General features: G+C 35.9%; 3 protein-coding genes across 3 annotated transcripts; 2 read left to right on the top strand and 1 right to left on the bottom strand.

The window, feature by feature from the left end:
- Nucleotides 1-666: 666 nt before the first annotated feature.
- Nucleotides 667-1,353, bottom strand: LOC123675877 (NADH dehydrogenase [ubiquinone] 1 alpha subcomplex subunit 13). Its single transcript, XM_045611419.1, has 2 exons — nucleotides 1,161-1,353; nucleotides 667-1,088 (listed from the first exon to the last, which is right to left on the bottom strand). Exons 1-2 carry the CDS (start codon nucleotides 1,252-1,254, stop codon nucleotides 733-735), a joined length of 450 nt encoding a protein of 149 aa, XP_045467375.1. The 5' UTR covers nucleotides 1,255-1,353; the 3' UTR covers nucleotides 667-732.
- Nucleotides 1,354-1,459: 106 nt separating this feature from the next.
- Nucleotides 1,460-6,230, top strand: LOC123675876 (protein SMG5). Its single transcript, XM_045611418.1, has 4 exons — nucleotides 1,460-1,698; nucleotides 1,772-3,710; nucleotides 3,855-4,146; nucleotides 5,594-6,230. Exons 1-4 carry the CDS (start codon nucleotides 1,628-1,630, stop codon nucleotides 5,983-5,985), a joined length of 2,694 nt encoding a protein of 897 aa, XP_045467374.1. The 5' UTR covers nucleotides 1,460-1,627; the 3' UTR covers nucleotides 5,986-6,230.
- A 7,814-nt stretch (nucleotides 6,231-14,044) lies between these two features.
- LOC123675875 (proton-coupled folate transporter-like) lies at nucleotides 14,045-18,215 on the top strand. The gene is made up of 6 exons (XM_045611417.1): nucleotides 14,045-14,166; nucleotides 15,263-16,367; nucleotides 16,470-16,571; nucleotides 16,621-16,758; nucleotides 17,573-17,813; nucleotides 17,869-18,215. The coding sequence occupies exons 2-6, from the start codon at nucleotides 15,428-15,430 to the stop codon at nucleotides 18,170-18,172; spliced, it is 1,725 nt and encodes a 574-aa protein (XP_045467373.1). The 5' UTR covers nucleotides 14,045-14,166; nucleotides 15,263-15,427; the 3' UTR covers nucleotides 18,173-18,215.
- The last annotated feature ends 653 nt before the right edge of the window (nucleotides 18,216-18,868 follow it).

Here is an 18,868-nt window from a genome sequence, read left to right as displayed (position 1 = left end):
GTTTGATTCTATAACTACAGAATCAAGAAAATTTTAAAGAATGATACTGATAACTAGATATCAAATATTTACTAATTCATAAACTATTAGAAGTAAAGCTACACAAAAAATTTTCAAATATTTTGCTTTCTATCAATGCAAGCTTCAAGCCATATATCGGATTTGCGATATATCTACTTGGATACTTTATATTTAAAGGTTTGGACAATATAAATGTTTTTTCTTTATCACTTTTCATATGAAATGCAGAAATTTAAAATAAAAAGAAATGAATCCCTATTCATAGTAAGGAATGAACTAATTGATAATTCGCTTAAGATTATTATGGCCAGTTGCACCATTTGCCTAAACATTAATTAAAATTTAAACATCGATTAATTTCTGATTTCTCCCAAGAAATCAGAAAGAAATCAATGATTAAATTTTTTATCAATGTTTAGGCAAATGGTGCAACTGACCCTTACTCTTTTAAAATATAATAGTAATCCGAAAAATCGCAGATAATTGGCATAATGCGGTGAACTAATAACAAATCTCCCAACTCCAAATATCTATATGTATAAATGTATGAATATCTACATAGAGGAATCACTCAAGCTTCAAGAATATGTTCAATCAACTTTGATTACTTATTTGAATTGGAAACTCGGCAGACAAGAGACAGAATCTTATGGACATTTTATTACTATATTTGCAACCTAATATACTACATGTAGTATAAGTTCACAACACTTAAGAGAGAAAAACGAAGTATCTTCTCTTGAGTTGATCCCAAATATTCGAATGTACGTAATAATCATTAAAGGTTGGTTCAATAAAAGCTTCAGGTTTCGTTTCATAAATAGGTTCTCCATAATAAGTTCCTACTTTCCATCCTTCCACATTTTTCATTAATTCCTTTTCTGCATCTCTATTACGACGAATTTGCTTGAGATATTCACGGTCCCTTTCAGCCAGTAAAAGTGGATGTATTGCTAATCTTCCAGACCTACGTTCAAGTTCTTCCTTAAATACTGCCACTCGATTAAGATAATACAAGTAGAACCCTCCTGCTGTGAATCCAAGGTAAGCAGCAATTATGGCAGTACCTAAAAATTAGTTTAGAAGTCAACTCCAATTCTCTAAGGGCTAATGGATGTTACATAATTCATATATCACACCTGAGAAATACTGCTTAGCGGGAATTCTTTTGTATGGAATTGCTTTATAGCCACCAGCTGGTGGCATATCCTGTTTACCAGCTACAGTAGCCATAATTGAAAAAAATGCGGACCTCTATTTGATACTGTCTTGTTTTTAATTTTATAGATTATGACATTGTGAGGTTATACAGCTACTGTCAGTGAAACATTCAGTAATTTTTTTGCTTACGGTGACAACATTGCTAACGGGTAAAGTTCTGTGCTTTTTCAACAGGTGGACTTACAATTTATCATTCTATGAAAAGCACATTGATTGGAAATTTTATTATGTCCGCTGATAACAATTTGTGATGGTGTCAAAATACACAAACGAAATTGGTAATGTATCGAAAATGACTTGTATTGCCATATGGTACTTGAAAACCATTATTTTGAGAAATAATTTACTGAATTCTTGACCGGGATAATAAATAAAATGAGTTGAAATGAAGAAGAGATTCAGCTCCGCAGATATTAATCAAAAACATGGCAATGAGCTATCAAAAAAGTTATATAGGTTAGTATTATCTGCTTTTTTCCACTTATCTTGGAACAATCATCATGTAGACATGTGTAATCTGTTATTTCAGAACTATAACTGACCAAACCAAACGTTTGGATGATGCTAGAAGCTGTGCCAGAAGTATATGTGATTTATTCACACCAAATCTATTAATCCAACGACGCAAATTATGTGAATATTGTGAACGTTTGATATTTTCTGATCCAGCCCTATATGGTCGCAAAGGTGAAGAACTCCTTTGGCGTAAAGTTTTCTATGATACAGTTTCAGCTTCAAAGAAACTTAAGAAAAATGTTTATACACAGGAAGAGATATCCAACCTCGAGAATCATATTTATGCTGGCATTGGGTTTTATCATCAATTTATTTCAAAACTTCAGACAAATTACAATTTAAGCCTCCCAAATATAATTGATTTCCCAATTTGTGAGAATGATACCATTCAAAATGGAGAACTGAAAGAATATCATCAAGATTGGGCTGAATTAGCAGTACATCAGTGCTTGATATACTTAGGGGATTTAAACAGATACAAGCTGGAGATTGCACCAAACACTGGTACCTCCTCACCAATTCGCTTTTATATGCAAGCCATATCTTATAAACCCGACTATGGAATGCCACATAATCAAATGGGTACTCTTGCTTTGAGTCAAGAAAATCATTTAGACGCTGTTTATCATTATATGAGATGTATAGCTTGCAAATATTCCTTCGATGGAACATCGAATAATCTAATTGCTTTATTTGAGAAGAATTCTCATTACCTTGAGCAATTGCCACAACAGAATGATATTGCAGATTGCATAGTTTTGCTCCCAAAAAGTGAACATGTGAAAAGATTCATTGCAAGATTCCTCCTACTTATTGACATTTGGTATTTCAATAAGAACATACCAAAAGTATTCAATCTTTGTCACTTGACTTTCAAGGATTTAGATGACTGCTTGTTATACTCAAAACCAAGCAGTGAAAGTGGTGAAACACCTACAGATGTAGATTCCTCTGAGTCTGAATATGTGAACTCCCCCTCATATTTGAACAGCCATGTTCTCTTCAAAGTGACTGTTATCTGTCTATTATGTATATCTAAATTGCAATCTAGCAGTCCACAGCAAGTTTCAACTGTAACTGCTTTTACTTTGGCAGTTTACTCACAACTAATCCAGAAAATAACCAACCACATTCAGGTAAGCGTTCTCAACTATCCTTTAGCAGAAGTTGATGTCTGTAAGAAGAATAAGAAGAAACACTCTGGCAAGAAGCTGAGGAGACGCAGGAAGCTAAAAAAAGACCCCAGTGAAGAATCTGATTCTAGTGATGATGATATATCCATTTGTTCTTCGGACGGATCCTTTATTTCCGATAATGAAGATATTCTAGCCGAATCCTCGGAAGATGAGATAGAAGTAACGGTACAGCCTAGTAGTGATGTTCCCGACGAACACAAAGAACCTCCAGTCGAGACCGACAAGGCCCTTATAGATTCCAAACAAAAGGAGGAAGTATCGAAAAAGGTACGGAAAATGGATGTGAACGATATGATCGAGATCATTTCTGAAGAAGACTCACTGCAAAGCATAAAAATCTTGAATGATTGGTTGATGATCGATTCGACTATACTTAAGTCCTGCTGCACCAATACACGATCCCTGATTCGGCAGATCACTTTTCTGTTGAATTTGGTGAACATAGATATCACGGAAAAACATTGTTCCACCATAGGTGTAGACTTTAATAAGGTGAATGAAGAAGTTCCGCTACTTGAAGATGTTATCTTGAAAGGCTGGGACTTCTTTTCGGATTCCCAGAGAAAACTCGATTGGAGAAGACTGTCGAAAAAAGCTCTCACGGTAAAAGAAGAAGCAATAGTTCGAATCATCAAATTGAAAGCCTTTGGAAAGTACCTGATGTCCATTCCGGAAGCTGGCATTACTTTTGACGCCAAAGAAAAAATATATGTCTGTAAGACGGATGAAAAAGAAAAACACACAGGTGAAGAAATGGTGAGTGTATTTTAAAATACTTTTCCTAAATTATGCGGCGATTTTTGGTGAAATAAAATATTTTATCAAGCTTTACATTATAACAAAAATAAGAAACATCTTGGTAATTCGCATAGAACTAATTCTAAATTCATATGATTTCAGAATCCTAGAGATTTTACGGAGAATGCCGAATCACCACCATTGATCAACGGAAAGATAAGGGAAGAATCTTCTCCTTCTCCGAACAACTCGAGAGGAGGCCAGCTGATCAAGATGAAACACATGGGTCAGCTCTGGCTAGCTTCCGAGGTCAGTGCATTGGAAAACAGAGTAAGGGGAAAGACGTCATTGTCTCCTTATTTGGTCATAGACGCAGACGCCCTCACCAAGTACACATTCATGGTGAAATATTTGGTACAGTCAAGAAAATTCATTGTGCTTGTTCCAACAGCAGGTGAGTTTTTGAGAAACTTCGAAAATAGTTTGGGTTGTAAATTTTTTTTGGTGCAGAGTAACAAATAACGGGTGTTTTTTTTCGAGGTATATAACTTTAAGTTGGCATTACTGTTCAAGATGGCGACCGATTTAACAGCTGTCAAGTGATTTATTCTCAGTTTGGTTTGGCAATTCATCATGAATAGACTCACGCCTGAACAACGCTTGCAAATAGTGCAATTTTATTTCGAAAATAATGGTTCTGTGCGGAATACGTATCGCGCACTACGTCCATTTTATTCTGTTTAGCGATGAAGCGCATTTCTGGTTGAATGGCTACGTCAACAAACAAAACTGCCGCATTTGGAGTGAAGCTAATCCTCAAGTGTATGTCGAAACACCGTTACATCCAGAAAAACTGACTGTTTGGTGCGCTTTATGGGCTGGTGGAATCATTGGTCCGTACTTCTTTAAAAACGATGATGGCCAGAACGTTACAGTCGATGGTGATCGGTATAGAGCCATGATTACTAACTTTTTCATTCCTGAATTGAACAACCATGATGTCCAGTAGCTGTGGTTCCAACAAGACGGCGCAACATGTCAAACAGCTCGTGCCACAATCGATTTATTGAAAGACACGTTTGGTGACCGCCTAATTTCACGTTTTGGACCTGTGAATTGGCCTTCAAGATCTTGTGATTTAATACCGCTAGACTACTTTCTGTGGGGCTATGTAAAGTCATTGGTCTATGCGAATAAGCCACAAAAACTTGACCATTTGAAACACAACATTCGCCGTGTTATTGCCGATATACGGCCACAAATGTTGGAAAAAGTCATCGAAAATTGGACGTCCAGATTGGACTACATCCGAGCCAGCCGTTGCGGTCATATGCCAGAAATCATATTTAAAATGTAATGCCACAAGATTATCTAAAAAAAAAAAAAAAATAAAATTCATGTCAATCGAATAATCCATCGTTGTTTTATTGCAATTTGAAGTTCTATAGCTCTTTAAAAAAAAACCTTTATTCGAACATCGCCTCCAAGAATAGGTTTTTGGATAGTATAAATAAAAAGTATTGTCCTAATTATTGACATCCGTATATATATTTTTTTTTTCAAATCTTAGACTTTGAAGAGCAAAATGCTTTAATTTGACTGAAAAAAGTTATCAAAAAGCTTTGAATTAATTCAAACCTATTATCAGATGCTGAGAAAAAAACTGAATTGGGCGAACTTACGATGACATCAATTTGAAGTAAACATGTTTCTTATTTTAATTTTTGTTTCCTTCATAACTATTGTTTTGCTGCCTGCGGATTACTTTTTCTTCCTTCTTTTCTTCAGTGGAGTTGAACAAATCCTCGTTTATGTGCCAATAGATATCACAGAATAATTTAAAAGAATTAAAAAAAAAAATGGTGACATAGCACATTTATTATTATTTTTTTTTTTCGCAGTTGTGTCGGCACTGGACGACCTGAAAAGGGAAAAACCAGAAGCTAGAGACGCAATCCGTTGGCTCGAGACCCAATTCCAGCGTGGAAATCGCTTCTTCAGATCCCAGCGGCCTCAGGAGAAGGCCTCGATTCCCTTCATCAAGTACCCGAAGAAGAAAGACAAGGAGATGTTCAACTATATCCAGATTATCGAGTGTTGTTACTATCTTTCCGAACAGCAGAAGGGAGCGATGAACGTTGTCACATTGTTGATTGGAAACCAAAATCTCTTGGCTAACGGCGAAAATAGGGAATTCAGTTATGTGGGTCTTGCTAGAACGGCTGGAGTGACCATCGAGTCGATCACCCAATTCTTCACCAAATGGAAGAAGACAAGCAGGGATAATAGGTGAAGTTCGGCAGCTGAATTCGGAATTTGGTTAATTTCTAACAGGTCCAAGAGATTTGCTGTGACCAGCTAGCTGTAACGAGAGCCACGTTTTAAAAGTGAATTATTGTTTTAATATGGAATATTAATATTAATATCGATATTATTTCACAGAAAGTGTGATAATTCTGATAATGTTTTCGGGGCGACTTTCTTTTATGTATTTTAGTTATGTTGAGAAGTAATAAACTCTTTCAGTTTTTTTTTTCATTATGTTCTTTTATTTCTCTAGAAATCGTGTTTAGAGTTTAATATTTTGACAACTGAAAAACTAACGAAAATAATCAGTACACGAGAATGTTTGTTCATTGTGATACTTTCAGTATAATAAAGGAAAGATATAGTGAAATGCAACAATCACTGATTATTTGGTCCAAAATTATAGAATTTTCAAAGCTATTTTGGGCAAATGTTGAAAATATACAAAATGGAAAAATAACATAAAGCTGAACAATAATATCAAAGAATTGAAAAAAAGTGTCTAAACTACTGCTAAAGGAAGGAAACTCATATGATCTTATACTATGATTTGAATTATTTAATAAAAATTAGATTTAGGCACCTCTGACTTTATTTTGTTGAGAAAGATTCGATTAAAATATAGATTAATCAATAACAATGAAGTTTATTACTGGTTTCCAGGGTGTACAAAATTTCCTAGATCTATAACTGAAAATGATTTAATCATCATAATTAGCAAAATAAAATAATAATAATTGGAAGGAGATATAGGTTTAAAAGTTTTTCATGCACTCAAAATGTATTTGAAACACTGGAAGCAATGAAATAATTCAAAGATCAATGAAAACTTTTGTTTTTCAAACAAAATCAATTTTCCACATATTGAGAAGGATTTGTTTTGTAGTCATATATTTAAATTCTCAAATATATTTAGAATATCGGTTATCACATATGGTCAGTGATGATTGAGTAGTTTTGATTAGTTCTATGTGTAGAACCAATCAAAACTATGTTGTGTCTTGGTCAGCTGATGAGAACTTAATGCATCTCACTCTTATGTTGGAATTCATTCCTCTCTATCGACATATTATGAAACTATTGCTTTTATGAGAGTAGCAACAAGGTGACCAACAGCAGGGGTATTTTTTGATGGGCGTTGGCACAACTGAGGTTTCACCGTTTCAAATAATTTTTAGTTGCTGATGATGGCAACTGCAAATGATGTAAATACTTTAAATAATTAATCCTGTGTTCGATAATTTCAATCACAAGAACTAATATTGCAATTAATCATCCCATAGATGAAAATCCACTTACTGTTTCATAAAATTGTATCGAATTATTCTTTTTTTACACGGCTAATAAAAATATCAAATACTTCATTGAGATCACTCAATATTTTATACTCATAATGCAGAAATTGGTATGATTTCAGCTTTGTACCATCATGTATTTATTGGCATATTTAATTAAAACATCGTGATAAAATGCATCCATTACCTAGCTATGAACTATCATCTACTATTACGATGAGAGTGGAATTGGTCGTAAAAAAAGAATTTTTAAAGATAAAAACTAGAGATATTAGACGAATTGAATTCTCAAGGCTTGAAACACAGGAAACTTTCATATATTTCTCCTTATCTCGCTGAATATTTATATTTTTAAGAGAAAAATAATAGTGGCCAGAGGCAATAAAGTGAATCTACTATGGTTACCGGGGCATTGTGGTATTGAAGGAAACGAAAAAGCCGATAAACTATCGAAAAGAGCATCAAGGTTAACACATGTTGATCCTGAGCATTCGGGTTGTCACAAAAATGTTTCCATAGCGATTTCAGCTCTTTTGAATATACGTTGTGGATTGTAAATTATGACTGAGAATATACACGTACATATAACGTCCTGTAGAGAGATTTTTTAAGAGTGTTATGAGCAATAAAAGACCCTCCCATATTGGTTCAGTATTTATCATTAAGAGATGATGAACTGCACCAAGTCATGTTGGAGAATCAGTACGAGATACATTAAGTTAGTCCTATTTTACGATACAAAAATTATCAGCGTTTTCATAGTTGTTACGGCTCTCGAATGCAGATTGGTCCCATCACCGAACGTTAAAAAATGCCCAATTTTCCCAAGGGCATCAATAACAGACGAAACGACCATTTAATATCTGTCATGATCGATATTCCCATGTTTTTCATGGCAACACCATCAAACTCCACCGTTCGAGCTATAATACACTATAAATCGAGAACCATAAACATTTATGGTGTAGTACACGTACAGATTCACTGCGAGGGAATTCAGATTAGCCTAGGCACGACACAATGAGTGACAGCCTCTTCCATTAGCCGTTATGGCTTATTTATCGTATTTCCGGAATTCGCCCACATTATACACATACATTATGCAGGCTGATATGGCTTCAGCTATAATTGTATTCAACGCGAATACGTATAAACTTGGAAATCGTATACCGGTGTAATTGATGTACGAATAGTTTGATCGTTATATGCATCGAGCTGTGGGGTAGAGTGGGGCAAGATAGTTTGACGACAAGGGTGATAGTTCTGCTCCTAGTTCCTTTACGAACTGTTTCTTTCATTAGCAGAACGCTCCGCCAAAGAACTAACGATAAAACCGTCCTAGATTTGAAAACTTTGGAATCTAGTTCTCTCAGGTCATCGGTGGGATGCTTGTACGAACTAGTTAATGTTGCCAACCAGGGAACTACGAGTGAACTGAAGGAACTAACGATCTAACCTAACATGGTTACATTCGAACAATGGAACTTAAAGAGCTGGTAACATGAAAGAACTTACACCTTAGGGTTTTAGTTCTCTCAGTTCATTGGATGATTTGTCTGACCATTTTGCGAGCCATAGAACTATGGGCGAACTGAAAAAACTAATAACCTAGCAAACTAGGTTTTAGATTTTAGATCTTTCTCAGTTCGTCGGTAGGAATTTTCTGTTCAAACATGTTAGAACTACGAGAAAACTGAAGGAACTAACGATCCAATCGAATAATGGAACTGGTCAACTGAAAGAACTAACGAGCCAATTGAATCAGGATTAGAATTTTAGTTCTCTCAGTTTACTTTTGAGCCACGAATTACGATCGAACTGCAAGAACTAATGATCTAACCAAACTTTATTTTAAGCTTTAGGTGACCTAGTTCTCTAAGAACATTGGTTGGATTGCCTTTATCTGAACTAGTTTTGCTAACCTTCAGAGAACTGAAAGAACTAACTATCTAACTGAACTTGGTTTGAGAACTTGACGATCTAGTTCTCTGTTCTCTCTGATCATCGATGAGACATATTGCCTGTTCGAACAAGTTCTTCTTACAAACCACAATCCACAAAACTACTGAATCAGGTTGAACTGTTCTTTCAAATTAATAGATAGTAGTTGAAATAGATAGTGAAAGTCATAGAAGCCTATAAATTTATAAAACTTGACAAATTTTAAAATTGAAAATATGTAAAGTTTAGATGATAATCAATCAAATATTTTTCACATTGAAATTCTGGTTTGATAATGTTCGACTATAAAATTTTAATATTAAATAAATAGTCAAAATTTTAAATGAGGTGCTAAATTCAAACTTTGACAAATGAAATTGATTATTAATTTTTTCATCTCAACAAATGGTTGAAATCCATTAAACATCATTGCGGTATAGGTATGCAAAGATTATATCGTAATTTAGGCTTCAATTCTAATTATTAGACGATCAATCAACGTCTGTATTAACGTTAATTACCTGTGAAACTAGAGGTTAATTTAGTGTGAAACTATTATGGTATAACTATTCTCTATAATTGAGCAATACATGTATGCCGATGAGATTGGAATAGCTTCATTTGATTGAATGATTTTACAATAATATATAGGAATTCGATGAATATCAATTAAAACTTCTTTTCCACGAGAGAAAAAGATAAATGACAATCGAAACCTGGAAAAAACTGAGTTGATTGGAAGGCAGTAAGCTATTGAAGGCGTTTTCAATAAGATGTTTCATTTTGAATAGTCCGCTATTCGGGGCAGCTGTCATATTTTGACATTTGAGGAATCTACTAAAAATGGAACGATATACGATTCAATAACGCATTGAAATAGTTGAAATTCATTATAAAAATAGTGAAAATTTTGCAGTTACAGTTCGCAAAACTAAAGCACTTTTGGAACGTCGTGAAGCACCTTCTCGGCCGGCAATAGTGAAACTGTTGGAGAAATTTGAGCTGTTGGGACAAGTTAGTGATGTGAAGAATTGAAACCGGTTGCGTCGCTCAAGAACAACTGAGAATATTGCTGTTGTTGCCTGTAGTGTTGAGTAAAACCCAGATTTATGGATTCCTTGTCGATCTTGGGAATTAGGCATCCCAGAAACGATATTATACTGTATTTTGCATATAGCTTAAGGTATTGAGGCTTTTAAAGTTCAATCAACACAAGAATTCAAGCCTGCTGATCATCAGCATATCCTATTTTTGGTGATGCATCAAAATGATTCGGATTTTCAACGAGAAATCATCTTGATATGAGACCTATTTTCCCCTCGGCTACGTTTAGGCAGAATTGTCATATTTGAGATTCGAAAAATCAAAGAATGACTGTTGAAAAGCATGTCCATCCTCAAAGCTTCACTGTTTAGTGAGGTTTTTAGGTTGGTATTGTGATTGGATATCTTGTGATTCAACACCTTCAATCTAAATATTTGTCGAGTATAAACAACAAAAAATTCTCTTCACAGGCGTAGCATATGGTAAGGACAAAGGGTGAAGTGCTCCATCCTCAAATTTCTTCGCTTTTCCCAGAAAAATGAACAGTAGCGATAGAAATATTCTCATTAGAATCCCTTATAATCAAACATCAGTTGACTATCTGTCCCACCTTCAAATACTTCTTCCTACGCCACTGATTCTCCCAAAGCCCGTTCTCCACGCCACTTCTGAGCCACAGCTCACTCCGCGATCATGTGTCATGTCCTATCGTGACCATTGTTTCATAAGTAATGGACTTCCAACGCGGCCGATGGTAAATCTTTGGGCAATGTTATTTAATTCACTCACGACACGTTTGGTTGCACGCAATCTACGCCATTTTGGTTCCCGGTGGGATTCCTGGATATGATGTGAACTGCCACGGTTCACCTTCGTTCCTCAAAGATGCTTTCTTATGTAGACGATCGTTTCTGCAAGGTTGTTCAATAAGTTTTGCGGTTCGATAAGAAAAACACAATTTTATGGTCTGAAATACACTTAAGTATTCAGTATAGTCTTCCTGAACATCAATACACTTGTTTCAACGAGATTCCTATTTATGAACTCCATCCCTGAAGTGATACTCTGGAAAGGTTGAAAAATATGCTTCTACAGCTGTTATGATCTCATCATATGATGAAAAACGCTTTCCACGCAAACATTTTTGTGGGTTTGGAAGCAGATGAAAGTCGCTAGGGGACAAATCTGGCGAATATAGTGGATGCTCTGACAATTAGAACTTTAATTCATTTATTTTAGCCATTGTTAAGATGCTCTTGTGACATGGTGCATTATCCTGATGAAAAATATTTTTTTTCTATTGCAAACCAGGTCTTTTTTGTCAAGTTCTTCCATTATACACAAGAATTGCAGAAAGCTTTGGAGTTTCCCATACAAGTGTGTCCAGAATGTTGCAGCAATTCAGGGAGACAGGTATGAATGTCCGAAGACCAGGACAGGGTAGACCACGGGTAACAACTGCCATTCAAGAACGTTACTTGAGAGTTTCTTCGTTGAGACAACGGTTTGCTTCCGCTCGCCTCCTTCAAAATCAGCTTGAGCAAACTCATGGGGTGCAAATTAGCACTCAGACAATAAAAAATCGCCTCAGAGAATATGATTTAAGGCCTCGTGTTGCGGCAAGAGGCCCAGCTCTTACCCCAGCCCATCGAAGGTTGCGTTTGGATTTTGCGAGAGAGCATATCCATCGGGAAGGGGCTGATTGGGAAAGAGTTCTCTTCACAGATAAGTCTAGATTCTGCCTCTACCATTGTGATCGACGTTCCCTTGTATATAGACTACCACATGAAAGATATGCTCAGTGCAATTTCCTGAATACTACTGGTTTCGGGGGAGGATCGATTATGGTACGGGGTGGAATATCTTTGACTGCTCGCACAGACCTAGTGGTCGTTGATAATGGAGCTATGAATGCTGATAGGTATATAAGGAACATTCTTGAAGAGCATGTAGTGCCATTTGCCCCATACATTGGTGAAAATTTCATTTTTATGGACGATAATGCCAGACCCCATCGTGCGCGCATCGTTCAGGAGTAGCTTGAAGAGGTTGAAGTCTCTCGAATGGAATGGCCAGCAAGAAGTCCAGATCTCAATCCGATTGAGCAGGTTTGGGATAACCTCAATGGAAGGCTGAGAAGTTCAGAAAATCTTCCAGCTACTCTTAATGACTTAGGAATCCAACTCAGAGAAATCTGGGAAGGATTAGATCAGAACATTTTAAAATGACTCATTTTGAGTATGAACCGTCGTTGCCGAGCTGTAATCAACGCAAGGGGTGGAAATACCAAGTATTAAATCACTTATCAGCATTCCAATATTTTGAAAATTGTTTATTTCTCTTCTTTCACATAAGATTCGGTAAAATCCTGAATTTTTCTTCCATTTAATATGTCTTGTTTCGTTCGAAACCTTCCCGAGAGAATATAAAAAATAAGTTATAAAGTCAATGTAGAGTTAACTTTCATTAAAATTGAGATTTTCAAAATGTGCGTTAATTTTTTTGCGCAGTGTATATCACAATCTGACAACGTAATCTAACCTTGTTGGGGACATGTAAAAATTGCGTATACTCCCTTTATCTATGTTTATTACTCTATGGGACGAAATTACCGATGCTCCCTCTATCTATGATTAATACTCTGAGGTTGAGACCATTCCAGGCTCAAAATTGTGGTCATTGTGGCGATATTATTAAGTCCTCGGAAACAATTATCGAATTTTGATCACTTCTAAGGTTTCTGAAGGATATAGCCGAATAACCCAGAACTCTCAGATTCCCTCAGAAACTACCCCAACCCTCATCCCAACTCAAGTCTCGTTATCAATTCAAACGCAGCAATTCTCTCGTTTACCACTTAACTTCGTACCTAATTAGGTCTCTGTCAAGACCACTGATATTCGACGTTATTATCAAGTAACTCCGCTTCCCTTAGCTGCTCCGTTAAATCACCCTTTTCTACCCCTTTTTACCCCGTGTCTTTCGCTTCTTGGTACGGTGGGTGGCGTGATTGGAACGTTTCTCTCACATTTGTATGAGTTTACACCCTCCTTTGGGGGAAGGAGACAATGGGGAAGGTCTAGTGGAGAGGTGTTGTCTTTTGGGGGTTGCTGTCTCTAATGTAAAATAGATCGGGGTTGTTGGGGGTATAAGTTTATTGGAGGGAAAAGAGCAAGGTCGAGGGGGTGTGGGAATTTTCCGACTAGAATTTGTTGACGTTTTTGTTCTTAAAAAGAAATACCACCACGTGACTGCTCAGTTCAAAACGAAATTATAGATTTTTTCCACTTATAACCACCAATTTGAATGGGGTTTTAACATAATTTCTTTAAGCAATAATACACATTGTAGAAAGTCAATATTTTCAAAAAAATAATTCCTTCAGTCGTTTGAATCTTAAAATTCACAAATAACTACCATTCCAACAATTTTATAGATATACAACAATCATTAAAAGAAAAAGTTCTACATCAGAGAATAGGTATTTCTTTCAGGACATATCTCGAATTTTTTTGAGCAAATATTCTCCATCATAACATACTTCTTGACTACCAGAGAACACCTGTGGTCCATCATTACAAGATCCTTCCATAAATTGACAAATAATTGTGACCACCTACTTCCTGTTTCAGCGGAGCTACGAAAATTGCTAGAACAAATTTGCGCACTGGAAAAACATGGTTAATGGTGGAAGAAGTCACGCAAATTATAGGTCAGCCGATAATAATGATTATTTTGACGTGACATTATTAAAAATCGTTCATTGGGGGACATAACTATGGGATTTCACACTCTCGTTATCTTCATTCAGTTTTACTTTGTTGTACATGACAAGGTATGTTGAGAAATTGATGGTATTCGTGAAAATGAACAAAATCAGTTGACAGGTGAGTAAATATGCTTGAAAGTTTTTTTTTTGGTCATTGAACGTTCCAGAGGTGCCATATTCACCAGATTCAGTTCCATCTGACTTTTTCTCATTTTTTCGATTTGACTCATTACCAGTTCTGCCAGACAACAATTTTCTTGGATGAAATGTTGTATCTTTTGTAATGACATTCTGGAAATTTGAAGCAGCCTTTACAATAGGCATGTGAATCTTCAAATAGAAAATTCAAAAAATGCACCTATTCATAATATGGCCATTTAACTTTATCTGATCAAGATATTGAATTTCTTGTATTTGGGAATAAATGTTTCTCTAATTCTGTGGTTATTCCGTTCATTCTTCCACATCTTGTAGAACAAAATCGTGCGAGAATATATCAGAAACGCACAGTTTTCATGGTTATATTTTATTATTCTATGTTGGCACTCCGAACTTTCCGCTACGGCTTTATCTGTCAATTCATCAAATTGCCTTAAAGAAATTAGTTCTGCCAACCAACATCTTTCAATGCAAAAATCACTAAATTATATTTATGGAAATATTTCATTAATTTCAATGAAAATGCAATGAATTAGAGAAAATAATGTATAATACTCGTACAGAAGGCTCATTCTACCACTCGTTCATTCCAAAACTCGCCACTTCGTGGCTCGTTTTTGAATTTTGAACTCGTGGAAGAATATCAATGCCTTCTGCACTTGTATTATAAATAACTAAACTAGTACCTAATCAATTCTGCCAAATGGAGAAATAGAAATAGATCACAACTTCAAAAAACCAATATTTATTTTTCTTCCCACTAAAATAATTTGAAATAAAATTAATAGCATTTTCCATAATAGTCTGAAATTCCCCAGTCTCAATAATCTATCTTTTTCTCCTGCGTCATCCGGGTTCTTCCACTTCCTATTAAGCCAATCCACTAGAATTGCAGCTCGTTATGTGACAGAAGTTCTATCTCAACCTTGAATTCTCCCAAGATTCAGGCACTAATGAGAATTGATACATCCGATTACTAATGATCGAACATATCCGGTTTATCAACGATCTATATTTCCTAAAGTAAGATAGATGAAAAATTCGTATTTTTACAGAATGGTGTGACCTCACTTGTAATTGACAAGCTCCTCAGCAAGATCTATTGAAATCTTAACGAATCTCATTCCCCATCTTCAGGTGGAAGATGTTGACATAGGTAAAACCCCAAAAACTAGGAGAATTCATTCAAACTCTCAGTGACGTGAAGATATCAAATTAAAATGACGAAAACAAGGACATCTCCACCAACCAAAAACGAGGAAGACAAAGAGAAGGATCAAAAATGTTCCATCTTTTCCAAGGTCCGATCTGCACTCTCCAACATAACTGTGGAGCCAATGCTTCTGCTCTTCATTGGACCATCAGTGATGGGAAGCTTAGCTACTGAGAACCTCAACTTGGAAAAAGCTTGTCGAGTGAACATAGGATACGACCAAGAAATCTGTGACGCTATGGTGGTGAGAAACACCTCAGGATACACTGCTGAGCAAGAAATAGAGGTGCAAAAGCTGGTATCTACTATGCTCGCCATCAGAACTGCCATACAAGGCATTGTTCCCTTCCTTCTAATGATCTTTTTAGGTTCTTGGAGTGACAGACATGGTAAAAGAAAGCCATTTATACTCATACCAATAGTTGGAGAGGTTGTCAGTACTCTAGGTTTCATCCTTTGCACCTACTTTTTTCTAGAGCTGTCTGTAGAGTATGCAATCTTTTTCGAATCAGTACCTCCTTCAGTAACTGGAGGTTGGTTTTGCTTTTTCGTTGGCGTATACAGCTATGTGGGTGGTAAAAGCAGTTTGGAAACGAAGACCATGAAGGTCGGAGCAGCAGCAATGATGACTCACGTGGCTGTGACTTTTGGAATAGCCCTCAGTGGAGTAACTTTCAGGATTCTTGGTTTTTACGGTGTTTACATCATATCCATAGTGTTGTTTAGTATATCCATAACTTATGGGTATATAATTATCAAGGATGATATACCTGGTGATGCGAAAACTGAAGAGGGGGGTGATAAGAAACCATTTTTGGTGGATTTGTTTGATCTTCAACACATAAAGAACACCTTCTCGATTTGCTTCAAGGAGGGACCGAATAATAGGAAGAAGAAGATTTGTGCGATTATGGTCTTGGTGTTGGTGATCGTTGGCCCACAAAGGGGTAAGATATTCTTTATTATCTTCTGATAATTTTAAGAAATATCCTACTGGGGTGTCAATATTTTGAATTTATGATATTAAAAACAACTATTACCTATTCCAGGTGAACTGAGTGTTATGTACATGTTCACTAGAAGGAAGTTTGCTTGGGACGAACTTTCATACAGCGCATTCAATACATTTCACTGCATAACACAAATGGCCGGTGAGTTTCTGAAGAAATTATGACAAAAAACTAATAATTTTGTCTTTAGGAGCAGCAATATGCCTGACTGTTTTCGTGAAATGGCTCAAAGTGGACGATTCTACCCTTGGAATGATTGCCATGACAAGCAAAGTGGTTGGATCTGTTGCTTATGGTCTAGCTCCTGATTCTTTGTATTTTTATCTATGTATGTATTTGTTTTGTTATGTTTGGTCTTGTTGCTGTAATTACTCATTGTCATTGAACTATTTCGTTGCCTGCTGAATTGTTCTAGGTGTTTCATTTTTGCAATTATACAGTATTTTCCCCATTTTCACTTATAATATTTTTACATTTTGCTTTATGATTGTGCTCATTTGATCTTTGCATCATTTTTCATCTTCTAACTTTTTTGTAGAAGCGATTCATCTAAAGCCTCTTTTACTGTCTTAATCATAATTTTTTTCGTATTTGTCTTTTGTTCTTTTTTCTGTTCTTATTTGCCTCATAAAAGATCTTCCAAGATTGGAATTCTTGTTCTAATGCCTTCAAAATTCATAGATTGATTTCTCAAGACAAAAAACTTGCTATTGTGTTAACCCTTCCAAAAACATATATTCCCTGAAAAATACTTCAACTCCTAGGTGGATTGCTATCCCACATTGATCCTGCTTGATTTTCCTTCCTTTCAATGAATTTTGAAAGATAAAATCAAGTCATCAAGAAATTGAGAACGTTTTATGGATAGCACTGCCATTAATGAAACTAAATTTGTTTTTTTTTAAATGCTGATTTTTGGAAATACCAAGACACGAAGATCTAGAAGTAAGTTCAAATTCCTCACAAATCTTGCAGAATCTGCGTTACTACACACCGGTTCAGTTTCCTCCGATTCATTCAACCTAGTCGGCAAGAAACTCCAATTCAAAGGGAAATGATAAAACAAAATTCAGACGAGCCCATATAAAATTACCGATTCTCACTTCGATTCCGTCGATTTCTAGAATTCCATTATGTTCCAGCCGCTTTTACAGAAGTTTTCAATGGCAGTTCTCACATAGCTCTGAGGTCGATCATGTCGAAGTTGGTTTCTGTTCAGGAACTTGGCCAGACTAATTCGCTGTTTGGTATGTGTGAGGCCTTGACGCCATTGATCTGCGGACCTTTATACAGCTTCGTCTACAACCGGACCATAGCTTTTTTCCCAGGGGCGTTCTTCTTAGTCAGTGGCCTCTTCCACGTAGTGGCTTTTTTCATATTTATGTAGGTAACTTATATTCATTTTGGTTTAGGTTTTTTTGATTGTTTGTTTTTGTAGGTGGATTTATCTCATGCATAGAATTGAAGTGAGGAAAGCCAAGAATGATGTTGAGAGAAAATATTCCAACGTTATCACACCGCCATTTATTGAAAACGATGAAATACTAGCTGAAAAAATTAAAAATTCGACTGCTTCTCCTAAGAGTTCAAAGGAGGAAATAGCAGTCGATAAAAATTCAAAGATGAACGTTGGAGATATTAAAGTCATTGATGAAAGTACAAACAAAACCGAAGAAACTGCAGTAAAGGATATTCACAACTACGATAACAAAGGATTCGTTTCGGAGAACAACGAAAAATAAACAGAAAATGAAATTATGTTGTGAACAAAATCCAATAAAAATTTTGTCGAAAAAATTCTTATTATAGTATTTTTTTATTCCGACTTTGTCGATGAAGACATTACAATTCTCCGTCCTTCAAGACTAAAAAATAGGGACTATTTATTTCTGAATTCGAATACCCATACCTAATGAAAAGCTTCAAACTCTCATGGAACTACTTACAAATGAAGGAGCTATAGAAATCCCGGAAATTTGAATTTTGCGAATGCTCAACGCGCATCCTGTATCTGGAAGAGCTAAAATTAGTATGGGACCATATTTGATCCAAACTGGATACTCATGCAAAATTTCATTGAAATTGGATGAAAATTTCAGAAGTAAAGGGTGTTTTAAATAATTTGCGGACACACATACATACGATACTAAGGAGCAATAAATAACTTGAATAGAGTGTTGACGGTGCTCTATTCGGTCTCCACTGTTTATTCAATTTAGTTTTGTCAATTTTCAACGAATTTCGCCTATAACTTCAGCACAAGGATAAAACCAAAAGAGGAACGCTCTGGCGGAATCTTCTTAGGCTGGATTTCTCCATGAAATTTTTCCCAATCGCCATCGTTTGCGAACGCTGTGCTTTGGACAAGAGACTTGTAGAAGGGAAGAAGTAACCTTCTTGAAGCCATCTTAAATACTGGAGTTCATCAAAACTCAGGA

This window comes from Harmonia axyridis, chromosome 3 (assembly GCF_914767665.1).
Source record: "Harmonia axyridis chromosome 3, icHarAxyr1.1, whole genome shotgun sequence".
In the NCBI taxonomy this organism is placed as follows: domain Eukaryota; kingdom Metazoa; phylum Arthropoda; class Insecta; order Coleoptera; family Coccinellidae; genus Harmonia; species Harmonia axyridis.
This window is presented reverse-complemented; position numbering and strand designations above follow the sequence as displayed.

What these genes read in the sequence shown, in the direction of transcription:
- LOC123675877 (XM_045611419.1), bottom strand. Translation starts at nt 1,254, where the DNA reads ATGGCTACTGTAGCTGGTAAACAGGATATGCCACCAGCTGGTGGCTAT. An exon ending in CGCTAAGCAGTATTTCTCAG is followed by an intron (nt 1,089 to 1,160) that starts GTGTGATATATG and finishes ACTAATTTTTAG; the next exon opens with GTACTGCCATAATTGCTGCT.
- LOC123675876 (XM_045611418.1), top strand. Translation starts at nt 1,628, where the DNA reads ATGAAGAAGAGATTCAGCTCCGCAGATATTAATCAAAAACATGGCAAT. An exon ending in AACACACAGGTGAAGAAATG is followed by an intron (nt 3,711 to 3,854) that starts GTGAGTGTATTT and finishes ATATGATTTCAG; the next exon opens with AATCCTAGAGATTTTACGGA. An exon ending in TGTGCTTGTTCCAACAGCAG is followed by an intron (nt 4,147 to 5,593) that starts GTGAGTTTTTGA and finishes TTTTTTTCGCAG; the next exon opens with TTGTGTCGGCACTGGACGAC.
- LOC123675875 (XM_045611417.1), top strand. Translation starts at nt 15,428, where the DNA reads ATGACGAAAACAAGGACATCTCCACCAACCAAAAACGAGGAAGACAAA. An exon ending in CTGCATAACACAAATGGCCG is followed by an intron (nt 16,572 to 16,620) that starts GTGAGTTTCTGA and finishes TTTTGTCTTTAG; the next exon opens with GAGCAGCAATATGCCTGACT. An exon ending in GTGGCTTTTTTCATATTTAT is followed by an intron (nt 17,814 to 17,868) that starts GTAGGTAACTTA and finishes TTGTTTTTGTAG; the next exon opens with GTGGATTTATCTCATGCATA.